Source organism: Scatophagus argus, chromosome 11 (genome assembly GCF_020382885.2).
Source record: "Scatophagus argus isolate fScaArg1 chromosome 11, fScaArg1.pri, whole genome shotgun sequence".
Taxonomy (NCBI): Eukaryota; Metazoa; Chordata; class Actinopteri; family Scatophagidae; genus Scatophagus; species Scatophagus argus.
In genome coordinates this window covers 8,974,862-8,987,924 of record NC_058503.1, presented here as the reverse complement: position 1 = coordinate 8,987,924, position 13,063 = coordinate 8,974,862, and the positions used below count along the sequence as shown (strand labels likewise).

Here is a 13,063-nt window from a genome sequence, read left to right as displayed (position 1 = left end):
TAAGAGAAAAATAATTCAAGCCACACCCATGAGGTTAATCCTGCTGAGAGAAAATGACTTCCGTGAACAGAAAAATTAATCCTGTTGAGCAGTAATAAATTTTCGCGATGAAAGAACAAATCCTGCAGTGACAGTAAAAAATAAATCTCTGTTAGATTTTTTTAAAACCAATTTAATTATTTTTGCATATTTTCCTTTTCATTTATAAGTAGAGGTTTGGTCCTTTTTATACATTCAAACTTCACTCTTGAAGATTTGTCTAAACACACAAACTTTTCTTTCTCTTGTCTGCAGCTCTGGCATCAAGTGGCACAATCCCCATCACGTCGCTGGATGGCGGTAACCTGCTGTTCGCCAACACCTCTGCTGGTAACACACCCAACCTGGTGACCACGCCACTCTTCCTGAGCCCCCAGAACCTGTCGCTGCTCACCAGCAACCCCGTCAGCCTGGTGTCGGCCGGGGCAGGGGGGCTGCAGGTCACTGCCGATGCTCATCATCAAGCCACCACGGCTGCCGTGCCTGTGCAAGCCTCGACCATTACCACTGCCTCCAAGGCTCAGTGAAACCGTGAAAGTCGGGCTGCATCCTGAATTAACACCCTATTTCTAACGTTGTGCACTACTCCTGTCACACCATGTAGGAAATAGGGAGGTCGTTTGATATAGGCTCTGCGCTTCACTAACCACACCACATTTTCTCCACTGTATCTATCATTATTTAATCCTTTTGCTGCCACCAAAAAGAAAACGGCCTCTAATGAGGTTGGGGTTGACTTTTTGTTTTTTCCTTTTATGATTTTTGGATTTATTTTTTTTTTCCCCCACAAACAGTAGCCAGATGGACACTGTTGTTGGCCTGCCGCTCCGCATGAACGTTGACAAGCGTCCAGCAAGAGAAATGTCCTTGGCACCTTCAAACTGTTACCATTTTGAGTGTGTGTGTGTGTGTGTATATATATGTATACACGCGCACACACACACAGAGATATATATCCTCCTATTTCCAGGTCAGAATTTTCTCGGAAATACTTCTAACCAAAAATTGTAGGATTATGCTCTATTAACATTCAAACTAAACTGATTTACTACTAATATCACAATATTCATATTCACTAATGGGGATTTGTGTGTCACCCCATCTTTAATGGTCTATTTTTTGGGTTTTATTTGACAGGCCTTGACGTAAATCATATCAAATGTTTATTGTAGAGACTTTTTTTTCTTTTATCTTTGTTGTCTATATTTTTTGACATTTTCAGAACTTTGTAAGTCTAATATTAAGTTAAGATTTAACTATCAATTTTAATCATGGTTATAAGGCTTTAAAAACAAGTAATAAGTGGCCGATATAAAGGTTATCATTGCTTTAAGGGTGAGAGGGACAAGATGTGTCTCTCTGAATCTCTCTTTCTGGAAACACTGACTTTTACATTTTGCTGCAGTGGCGAAGTAGCCACAGAGCTTGTGTAAAATGATGGTGCGGATTATAAACACTGATAGAAAATGACTGAAAACATTACATTGAGAGCTTTAAAAAGAGCTGCAGATGTGCAGTCCCGTGTCCGCTTGAGGGTGATTTGTTTTGGATGGTGGTCCATTGGGAAACTGTATATTATGTTTGGATTCAGATGTAGAAATTAGAAGTCTGCATGTGTTGTCTACAGCTCAGGCAGATGCGGAGAGTTCAGTAACTGCATGATCCACAAGGCTCTGCGGCTGACTGGTCTGTTTAGGAGGAGACTCGTCGGGGGGCAAGGTCATCATACCAGATGTATGGTGGCATTGGATAGATGAGGTTATTGTATTGTGTTTTTGTTTTCTTTTTTCTCTAATAGTAGTACCATTGTATCTACTTGTGCACAGTATCTGTACCAAAAAACTGGATTGATGAGCTGCAGTCTGCCTGTTTTGAGAGGAATGAAATTCTGTCTTTTTTTTTTCTTTGTCTGCAGTCATTTGACTGGCTTACGTACTTTAAGATATACCAAAAATATTTGTTAAAATAATTGCTGTTTGTAGTTGGTGTAGCTTAGTCTAGTCAATATATTTATGAGTACAGAATCTCTCCTCATTGTCAACAGAATATAGAAATGCAATATTTTGATGATCATTTTCCAAAGATGACCTTTTATTTTCTTTTTTAATTTGACCAAATGTCTCCATAGCTCAACTTTTTTTTAAAAAAAAATTGGCAGCACAACTGACCAAAAAGAGAGAGATTGGTGGTTTGGGGCATGAGAAAGATTTTCTTTTTCTTTTCTTTTTCTTTTTTTTTTTTTATCACTGCGACTTTGCTCCCACTGCCAGTTTTTTTTTTCTCTTTTTGTAAGCCATTTAATGGCTCCTTTTCCTTTTCGTCTGTTTTTGGCCATTTTGGTAGCAGTTTGGACTTTTCTGAAGCATCATGGAAAGGTTCTGTTTTTTTGTTTTGTACTAATATTCAGCCATAAAACAACAGCTTGAACCAAAGTGGTTTTCCTCAGTAGTTGCTGTGCCTGTCCGAGCGCATAAGTTTGCCATTCACGCGAGCTCTACTCTCCACACTGCTGACAAATTACTCTCCTGTTCGCCCACCTGGGTCAGTACGTGATACTCCTGATTCGGTGCTGCTGGATAAAGGATCACAGAATCTTAGCTTTAACAACTTGCTGCTGAAACTCCTGATGGAGTTGAGCTGTTGAGAGGCCTGCATACTTTGCTATAGCTTTATGACTACATCCTGTGAAAATCAGGTTTTGTGGTATAGACACCCCCCCCTACCCCCCAGGTGTGTGGAGGGCTCACCTATGTAAATACATAGATCTGATCATCAGATAACATACTACACCACCTCTCAGAACCAACATTTTCAACCAGCATGTTACTGAAAAAAAGTGCTGCTCCCTAAATCTATATGTGGACTAGTTCTTCCAAACTGGTCCAATTATCTTACTTACTCTTTATCTTAGCCCAACACAGTGTTGGGCTAAGTACTGTTATGTGCTACACATTGAACTAAACCCCACAGAAAAGAAGCATTGTTCTGCAGCTTCTGAGTAACAGAATGAATTACCACAGTGAAATCACTGCGACTGTAAGCAGCGAGATTTGTCCCATGTTATCCTCTTGTGTACTTCTTTTCTGTTGTTGAATTATTTTGACTGAATATACCTCAGCAGCACTTAAACATAAGGTTCACCTTAATACATTTCTGTGTATAGAACAGTGTAGAATGTATAACTACTGTCTGGCTTTCCATTCAAAGTTCATACTGATTAACCATACATAGGAACCATACATAAAGGACAACCTACTACTGGTATTTTCTAGTACTACTATTTATGGGGTATTTCCAGGTTTAAATGTTATTTTGAGATCCTTCTTGCCAAAGTAAAAGCCTTTCTCTTTGCAGCTAGGTGGGTGTCTGGCTGCTCATGTTGCTGGTTTCCCTGTCTTTAAGGCCACACCGGGCCTGCAGGACTCAGTCCTATTCCAGTGCTGTTTGTTGTTACTAAAGAGTTGAACATGTGCTGGTAAGATGAACCAGTTGCCACTGGCACCATAGGATGTTACTGAAATATTTATCTGAGGAAAGACTTAAGAATTAGAGAAACGATCTTTTCGTAATTCTATACATATAAATATATATATAAACACTTGTAAGATATTCATATTTTGTATTTGAACCGGTATGTTATCAAGACTGAATGTAGTGTTTCTCATTCTTACTCACAAAAATCTCCCCTAAATCTTTCTCTCTTTTTTTTTTTTTTTAATTGAGACAGAGATATTTTTTTTGTTTTTTAAACTGTCTAGACCAAAAAATACAAAATCTGAGATCACGCCTCGGTGGCGTGAGTCGCTGACACTTGTGTCTGCCGTGTTTCTGCAAGGTCTTTTCAACAGGAGGAGCTCGTTCAGGCGCTCCTGACTCTAAAGCATCTGATCTTAATCTTTTAATAGATTTGTCATTGTGGACTTGATTTGTTGTGCTGTCTTTAACAATCATTTTATTGTTTATTTTTTTTTTAATATTACTTTATGCCTTTAACTGTTTTGTATAGTGTGAGAGGGCAAGATCACTGGCTTTCTTAGTTTGACAAAGAAGATTAACATTATCATTTATGCCTTATTGTTATGTAGAAGACATGAGCATTGTAGCATTGTGTGTGTATGTGTGTGTATGTGTGTGTGAGAGAGAGCCTGAGCAATGAGCTCACCTGATGCATTGTTTTTACTGAAACAATACAGTGTACTTTGGGCATTTTGGAGCGTGATTATGTTGCTACCTATGTTTTTTAGGTGTGACTCAAACAGGTTGAGGATACCTGTGAGAAAAGCTTTACTAATAATTCCATCAGAGGTGTACATGTGTGTGAGCGTGTGTGAGTTTAAAACGAGAGAACAGGGATGGCATTCTGCAAACCTTTATGGTGCATTTTTTCCATCTTCCAGCAGACGTTTGAGGGTGATTTTTTAAAAAATGGTGACACGTGAGAGTACTTATATTTGTTTTTGTCCAGAGCAGGGCGGGAGTGGGAGGTGGGGGGGTCTCTGCTGATTAATTAAAGCCTTTAAGCAAGCCAGATTTTGGTTTTTAAAGATAAAACTACAGTCTGTGGTCAGAGTGTGACTGTTTCATCTCTGCGAATGATTTTATTAATTGATCTTTTTGGCTTGGCTTTAATGCTTAAGTTTCATGATGCGAAAGTTCAGCCATGTATCAAATTGTAGTATGTTGGCCCACCACACTGGTTTGCTGGTTTGTTAAAGTTGACGTGCAGAGCATCAGTAAGGCAAAAGGAGCTGTTGTATACCTCATTTCTAACTCAAGACTGAGTGAAACCTGCTTTAATCTACTTATGAAATAAAAATATTTAAAAGAAAATCACAAAAAAAGAAAATACACAAACTTGTGTCCGTGGAGAAGCTCATTCATAACTGTCCTTTGTAAAGGGTTGTTGAAAGTGCCACCACAAGGGGGAGACAGAATACATACCAGTACTCGTGAATGTTGTCTGTTTTGCTTTCACAACATGGTGTTTTTATGCTGCACGCTGACATATTTTAGCATTGAATTGACACAGTTTGTTGTGACTTGAGATAAAAAGTTTATTGTAATATATGATATTCCCTTACAGTCAGTTACTTTTGAGCACCCCTCCCTGTTTGAACACTTCTTTAAGTTTTGACAATCCTGTTTTTTAATTTTTTTCTTTTTGTTGTCACCATGACCAGGTACAGGTATGTACATGTCTGCCCCCATGGTGGTGTGCTGTCACAGCCCACTCTTGCTCTCCTGTGGTACCAACATTAACCAAAGACTTTTAACTTGATTGTATATGAATGACACCGTCTCTCACCCATCCCCGCCTCACTGCTCAGCATCAAAACCCGGCTGCACGCTCTCACCCGAGTCCTCGTTCCACCTGTAAAGAGTTTGCTTTTTATTGCATGTGAATGTGTGTCCGCTCGGAAACACTGTGGCACCGTATCGGTGCTGTGGTTTCAGTGCCTGTGGGCGGGGATCGGAGGGGGTTGAACAGGGCTGAGTGGGCTTCTCCGACAGGCACGAAGCAATCTGGTGGTAGCTGGGTGATGTTTGTTAATACACACTGAGGGTTAATCCTGTGCACACTGTACATGCTCAGGACTCTGTGTGTTTGTCTGTCCTGAGCGCTGTTGCTAGGATGCCCCCCTCCCCTCCACTCTTTTTCTCAAGGACTGTGGTGAAAATGCTGTTCCTGCCTCTCACAGTGTGTCTGTCTCTTCCTCATCATCTGTACACTGTATAGTCCCAGGACATTAACCCTGTTGTCTCCAGGAATACACATCCTGCGGTCGATAAAACTCACTGCTGTGCCCCCCCCCCCCCCAATCTTCTGCTCTCTCCTTTGACATCGTCTCTTCACTACAGACTCTGATCAGCTGTGACACTATGCATCATGGTCCTTCACTCTGCATGGACTGTGTCCCTCCGGCTCAGAACTCTGGCCGATGGGCTTCAGTGACACTTTGTTTAATGCTTTACTCCAAGTGAGGCTGCAGGACCTCACAAGCGCTATCCCAAAGCAAAAATCCAAATATTTAACTTTTGACAAATGCAGATACCAAAGATATCTCTCTGTCCTGTGTCTTTCTCTCGCTGTCTTTCCTTTCCCTTCCACCCTGCAGCATGTGTATTAAGAGACAAACCCAGCACTGGCTTTAGTCCTAGCCTCAGTAATTCCAAAGCTTAGATGTATATTTTGGTATATTTCTGAGAAAAACTTGTGTGTAAAGCGTCTGTTTCTTGTTTGTTTGTTGTAATCTCTTTTTTCTGTCACAGCATGGAACTAATTGCAGAACTGTCTTACTCTTGGTAGGTTAAAGATATAGTATTTTTGTATGTTTTTGGGTGTGTTGTGTGTGATTATCAGTTCACAGCCCAAGTGACCATGGCTTACAAGAACAGAGAAAAATGAGAGGGGGGGAAAAAATGCCAACCATGTACATATTATGTCTGTGTATCTTAAGAAAAGCATTCTGTAAAACATTTACTACTCACGTTGGAAGCTTGGGCTCATCTAAAGGAATGTGTCCCAGATTTTATTTCCCTTTTTCTTATTCTACAGTCTGTTATGAATTGTCTTCCCAGGACTCTAATGTAAGGAGTTCTGGTTTCCATCAAGGACAACAACTCTTGAGGGACACTGTTCTCATCTGACTACAAGAAAAACACAAAATGGAAAAAAAAACAACAAAACAACAAAAAAAAAAAACCTGCCTCCAGTCACGGCGGCGTAGAACTGAAAGATTGTGTAGGAGTTTTAAGTATGTGAATCAGGATACATAGTAAATTTTGATGCATTTGTCTGCTGTATTTTTGTTTGTTTTGTTTTTATACACATATAAAGATAATCTTTTACTGTTAATGTACAGTTCTTTTTGTTGTAAACATCATTAAACCATTTTCCAAGTGTTTTGACATGTGCCTTGTCTTTTATTGATATTCAGTTACAGTGAAGCAAACCTGTGTGATCAGCCACAAACTCCATTCACTAATTTTTAGCTACACTAGTGGGTTTTCACGTAGTGCCACCATAAGGTCTACATTTTAATTTTGAACTAAATCCTAATGAAGTTCCTGCCAGCTTCTGCTGTGCTTAGTGGTAATTGGCAAACGTTAACATGCCAACATGCTAAAATGACAGTGTGTAAAATTACCTGCTATAGCATTGTTAGTATTAACATGTAAGCAACCATGGTCCCTAATCACAGCCTCACGCAGCTGCTGTTGACTATTTTCTGGTAAAATGTGGCTGATTGACCTGTGAAAATGCAAAGATGAAGAAACTAAAGGCTGAAAGCGGAGCTAGCATTTGTTTTTTATTTAATTTGTTGTTTTCTGTAACATCTGGTTTATAAAATCTAACAATGAAAACAAAAAGAACAATGTGAAAAGGTTCATGAAACGAAAATCTTTGTCCAAGCAACAGGCCAACACCCAAATTTACTGTCACAACAGAGAAAAGCAGCATTTATGAGAAGCTGGATCTAGACAACCTTTGGCATTATTGCTTGATGTATAACTTTGACTAACTGCTTAGCTGCTGAGTAAACTAATCAGCAATGCACTCTGTTGACATGGGAGGCCATGCAGGACATCAGCGGGGGGACAGAGGAGGAGCTGGGGCCCTGAGGTTCAGAGGTTCTCGAGGGACCGTGTTCCTGTCCAGAGCTTGGGTCGGCTGTAGAGGTTAGAGACAAAGTTAAAGATTTTCATTGATTACAGCTCTTTATCTTGTGAAAACATTTTCACAGAGGTATCTCTAAGCCATGCTGATCCTGTGAACGAAACAACAGGATCTGCCCTTTTCCGCCAAAGGTTTATGTTTTATTTCGTGAAAGCATATTGACTTTTCTTGACTTAGTGGACATCCTCCGACACATAACACTGCAGGTGACTGTATTATCTTGTTTTGGCTCATTAGCTGGGGGAGCCACTGATTGGATTGTAACTGAAGCAGGTATTTGGCTCTTGAGTTCATGGGTTGATCAAAAGAATCGTGTCTAACAACCCAAAGTAGTAAACCACACTGAATCGCAAATTGACACAAATGTTTTTAGATATATATATAAAAAATATGAGAAATAATTTTTATAAAGACACATTTCCTTTTATTTTGACCATATCCCACAACTGCAGAAAGTTTAATTTGTTTACTGTTTACCATTGTAAAGTGAGTGAGTGAATCCCTTTACCTGTGATCTCTTTTTCCTGCCAGCTTTTTTCTGGAGATAAAATACAAGACAATGAGTTTATGTGCAGATGAAAAAGTCTTAAAGTTCTCCCTCAAAGGAGGAGGCGACTTACCTTTCTTTTCGTTGGTTCAAGCACCTGGTAAGGATCAGCATCCACTGGTCTCTCAAGGTCCTGGAGAGAACGTATGAAAAAATAAAACCAAATGCCTCACAGCAGAGCGGCAGAGTTAAGCATCAGCGGGTCAGGTCAGCATACCTGGTAAATGTCTGCACTGTTTTCCTGTTGAATCTGTCAGACATAGACAAGAAAAGTGAAATAAATTTGAAAATTTCAAAAAAATTCACACACTCGAGGAGATGCACTTAAAGAAACAGACACGATATTTATCAGTCAATAAACAGTGAGGAAATGTTCATGATGAGAAGTGGCTGTGAAATAAAGGCACTGAGGAGATCATGTGACTTACACACACTTCAACAGCTTCAAGGCGGGTGGAAAACTGCACAGAGACGAAGAAGAAAAAAAACATTTTATAGACAAATACACTGAATAACAGGTGTGCTGCTTGTTAAGTCTATCCGAGATGCTCTTTCTCTGTCTTTTTTCTAATTTATTACATTTATGGACTGAAAGATTCATCAAAAATAACTGCCAGATTAATTGATAAATCAGTTTCTGCATCTGCATCTGCAGTAGCTTTCTGTCCGTCACCTGAACAATAAATCGCGTAGTTATCTTTAGCCCCACACTGGTAACCCTGAAGTTATAGCACACTTCCTGTGCTGTAACTGCTGTAACTCACCTTTTCTCTGAAATAGCATGCAGTAACAACAAGGCAATAAATAATCAAGATCCCGTCCAGGAAGTAGCATGTGATCGGCTCAGTGAATAAAATATCTGCAGGACAAACAGAGGAGAAATGCTGGAGTTAACAAAACAAATTTAATGTTGTCATTGCTTCTATTTTGTGAGACTTTTCCTCCACTTTGTACATATATATATATGTGTATGTATCTGAGAGGGGGGGGAAATAGGATAAGATATATATACATATCTTATCCTATTAATTCACCAGCTTGCAGATTGATATCTAAGTAAGATAAAACTGAATTTATCTCCAGCAGGGCAAAACCACAGCACGAAAGGCAGCCTGAGTGGGAAACAAAAAAGGCCAAAAACTAAAAGCACTCTAACAAGACACTCACACACAAGAATTTTGCAAATAACTGTGTGAATATGTGGTTATAAAAAAATTCTTTGTAGGATTTTTTCACGGCAGACAATCTGACTTGTCAGAAGGTTGCAGGTTTTACGAATAAGTCTCAACTGTGGCTCTATTCAAGTGTCGAGGTAAGTCAGGACAGCGTGACGATGAGCCAGCCGGCACAACACCAGGACCCTGAACATATCATGTTATTTTTCTCAAGAGTGAATATCCTTATCTTTGCTGTAAGAATAAGCCAGTTTTTAAACATTTAACATCCTTGTTGCAATGACAGCTTTGTACATTTGTTTGAAGAAACTAAGGGTTTTAGAAAATAAAATTCAATGAAAAAGTATTTATCTGCATAACAAATACTTTTATTCTTGATACTTTTTTACTTTAGTCTCTGAATACTTCTTCCTCCCCTGGGTATCAGTCCTAATAAGAAAAAAATCATTTTCTCAATAAATCCTGTTTCCTGTTAATAGTTGTCAATAATTCAATAGAGTGAATAACTCCACTTGTAAGATAAAACCTGTCTTCTAAAAACCTTATCAAATAACGCACTGAGACACAGGCTATTGGTTATGAGTAATATAAAATATATATAAAATAATACAAAAATGTATTTGAATGTTAATGCTGTCAAAATTTATAATTATATTCATAATTATAATTAAATTCATAATTGAATTCATAATTATATGAATTCATAATTATATGTATATATATATATATATATATATATGAAACTGAATTTTAGCAATATTTGTGCAAATACAGTATGAGAAAAAATGCAACTGAGGCAGAAACAAGTAGCTGAGTATTACGCATTGCACAAAATCTATTATTGGTATGTATTTATTTGATTGTTCACAAACTTAAATACTTAAAATATATAGGATTTCTGTTCTGACTTCTATTCTGAGAACTAAAACAGTATGAGATATGGTCTCTGCTGTGTGTGTGCGTGTGTGTGTGTGTGTGTGTGTGTGTGTGTGTGTGTGCGTGCGTGCGTGCGTGCGTGCGTGTGTGGGATGGAAAAAAGCAACAGTGAAACAGAAAAGAATTGAGTAAGACCCTTGAAACAGGAAATAAAAGCCTACAAACCTACAGTTCAGTAACCTATATTAAGTTCCTGCAGACTCTAAGGTGTTGTTGGGTCTTGTTTATGTTGGTGTGCGGTTGGAACAGAAGCCACGTTGTGAGAACAGCGTCAGTAGTGGTTATTCATTGAAGCTATAACTTATCCATTAAAAATTCTGTATGAAATCCTGAAGTTGCTTCTAGTCTTAGATTATATTTACACTTCAAAGGGGGAAATTTATAATAAACTGTTACTGAATGGGTTAAAATGAGCAATCTGATTGGTTAAAGACACATTGTCACATTTTCAGTGTTGTTTTAATTTTTGTTTTTTCATTTTTATTCATTTTAATTGCTAATTTGCTGGTAACCTTTTTTTATCAATTCTTATTAATTTTAAGAAAATTTTAGAATAAATTAATGTGGTTCTTAACAAAGTTTGACTGCATAGCTTGAGGTTAGACCTTAGTGAAGTTTGACACAAAGGCCTATGTACTTAGATAAGAGAGATCTTAGAGTTAGATAAGAAGATTTGATACAACTCTCATGTCTGTCTGCTAAATATGAATCTAATTTTAGCAACTGGTTAGCGTAGCACAGCCCAAAGACTGTAAAGATGAAACAGTCTGCCAAGCAGCACCTCTGTTTTTTTGTATGGATGAAGTGAATAAGAAGTAAGGTGTTGATTAGCTATATGAGAGTCGTCATTAGAGGTGCTTATGTTATGCTTGTGCAGAGCCAGGCAAGTTGTTTGACTTCCTGGCCATAGCTTCATACTTCACACAAAAGTGGCAAAGCCTTCTCAGCAAGCGCTTTGCAAGAAAGCAAGTACATGTTCAGTTGTAGCTCCAAAAATGTCAATAACAATTCAATAAAACAAGGCATGGCCTGCTGATGGGTCAGTTAATACATTATGCCTTTAATATCACTATTACAACGATGTGATGGACAGACAGCCTGTGAACATTATGCCTTTGGTCGTGGCTCTCGCTGGCTCAGATGGATACACAAAATATCTGAATACTTCCATTTGATGGACTGAATATGTCGATTTAACTCAGTGTACTCAGTGTAACTTTAATAAAGAGCTGGAACAAACTCATACACAATCAATATTTTGTCAGACATTGTGGAAGCCGATAATTTTCTCCCGCTTAATTAACTTGAAGGTACAACAAAAGGAGGAAACGGTACATTAGGGCGTTGCGGACGTTACCACTCACTTCATGGTTAAGCTAACACATTTCCTGATCAGTATTTATTCAATTTTGCTAACTCAGCCTGGTGATATTAATAAACATGTAATTGTCCTTTTTCGATATAAAACAAGACATCGTCTGCAAGTAAAAATCAATCAGTGTTTGATCTATCCTAGAAATCAAAAAGTCAAAAAGTAAAAAGTATGCGTAGCAGTAAATGTATGAATAAGTCTGTAAGACCATATGAATACCGTAATTGATTCATCATTGATCTTTTGTAGTCCCCCCCCAAAAGAAAAGAAAGTCATGCACAGATGTTTCAAATCCACAAAAATGTCTGCTAGTGAAAATTTCTCAAGTGAAATTTGAAGTAAAGAAAGGGAGTATACTATTGTATACTTTATGTCAATACTGCTTTGAATTAACCACATAGGGATTTATATACACAAAGACACAACTTATGCAAGGCAGAGTATTCTGAACAGTATAAGCAAACTCCCTCTGTAGGATGTAAAATTTAAGAGTAATAAACAAACATTTTAGTTTTTGCATATTCAATGGACAGCAAGCTTGTGTACTTTTGTTTCTACTGGTCCAAAAATAGACATATGCATATTTTCAGAGCAATGAACGGAAAAATGAGATTATTCTCCTATGATAACTTCCTTGTGTTGCAACAAAACCTCAAGAAACTCTCCTTTTTCCGTCAGGTGAGGCTGTGTGGAGCAAATGTCTCATCTCTTGTGTGACATCTGTCTACATCAATTGCTGTTTTGCAATACTGAAATCAGATCGCTGAGCCCATGTTTACTGCTTAATCTGTAGATAAGTCATTTAAAGAATGGTGTGCAACATCATCTCTGTGTTATGGAAGATAGCAAAGATTTCCAACTCAGGGATTGAATATAAAACATTCTGAAGTATTGGTTTTAAATTAAGTCAATATCAGCCTGCCAAGCTCCACTGACTCCAACTGGTTGTATGGGTGTCCTTCATCACATATGCAAACATTTCAGTCCCTTTGTCAAACGTGTTGTATTTGTGTCACTTACCTTCACAGGAAACAGGCAGCATGAGCACAAACAGCACAAAGACCCCCATCCTCAGTATGTCCATGACTTTCCCTCCTTGTCTCTCCGTCTGTGTCTGTCTGTCTGAAGAAACAACCTTTTCTTTCTCTCTTTCTCTTCTGCTTGTTTTCTGGTTGCCGTGTTCTTATTCCCCTGCCTCACTCTGATCAGAGGAAGTGGCTGAACTCACTACGTGCCAATGGACTGAGACACTGGCTGTGTGAACTTCAGAAGCTTTGTATAGCCTTCAACACCTACAGTAACTGACTGTGTCTTGT

At 38.4% G+C, this 13,063-nt stretch overlaps 2 protein-coding genes across 11 annotated transcripts in view; one reads left to right on the top strand and one right to left on the bottom strand.

Moving 5' to 3' along the window:
* The window catches only part of pou2f1b (POU class 2 homeobox 1b), a 20,555-nt gene extending 13,792 nt beyond the window's left edge, over positions 1–6,763 (top strand). For all 10 annotated transcript variants that reach the window (XM_046404910.1, XM_046404907.1, XM_046404903.1 and 7 more), the window contains one exon: positions 295–6,763. In XM_046404910.1, the coding sequence (XP_046260866.1) occupies positions 295–566 (272 nt within the window). In that variant the 3' untranslated portion in view covers positions 567–6,763. The remainder of the gene's footprint in view (positions 1–294) is intronic.
* On the bottom strand, positions 5,033–13,063 carry cd247l (CD247 antigen like). The gene is made up of 7 exons (XM_046404920.1): positions 12,768–13,063; positions 9,029–9,123; positions 8,693–8,725; positions 8,482–8,514; positions 8,338–8,397; positions 8,226–8,255; positions 5,033–7,711 (listed from the first exon to the last, which is right to left on the bottom strand). The coding sequence occupies exons 1-7, from the start codon at positions 12,829–12,831 to the stop codon at positions 7,628–7,630; spliced, it is 399 nt and encodes a 132-aa protein (XP_046260876.1). The 5' UTR covers positions 12,832–13,063; the 3' UTR covers positions 5,033–7,627.

Excerpts from the sequence above, each read along its gene's own strand:
- cd247l (XM_046404920.1), bottom strand. The coding sequence starts at position 12,831 with ATGGACATACTGAGGATGGGGGTCTTTGTGCTGTTTGTGCTCATGCTG. Across the intron at positions 8,515-8,692 it reads TTGAAGCTGTTGAAGTGTGT|ATTCAACAGGAAAACAGTGC; the intron begins GTAAGTCACATG and ends TATGTCTGACAG. Across the intron at positions 8,256-8,337 it reads TTGAACCAACGAAAAGAAAG|AAAAAAGCTGGCAGGAAAAA; the intron begins GTAAGTCGCCTC and ends TTTTATCTCCAG.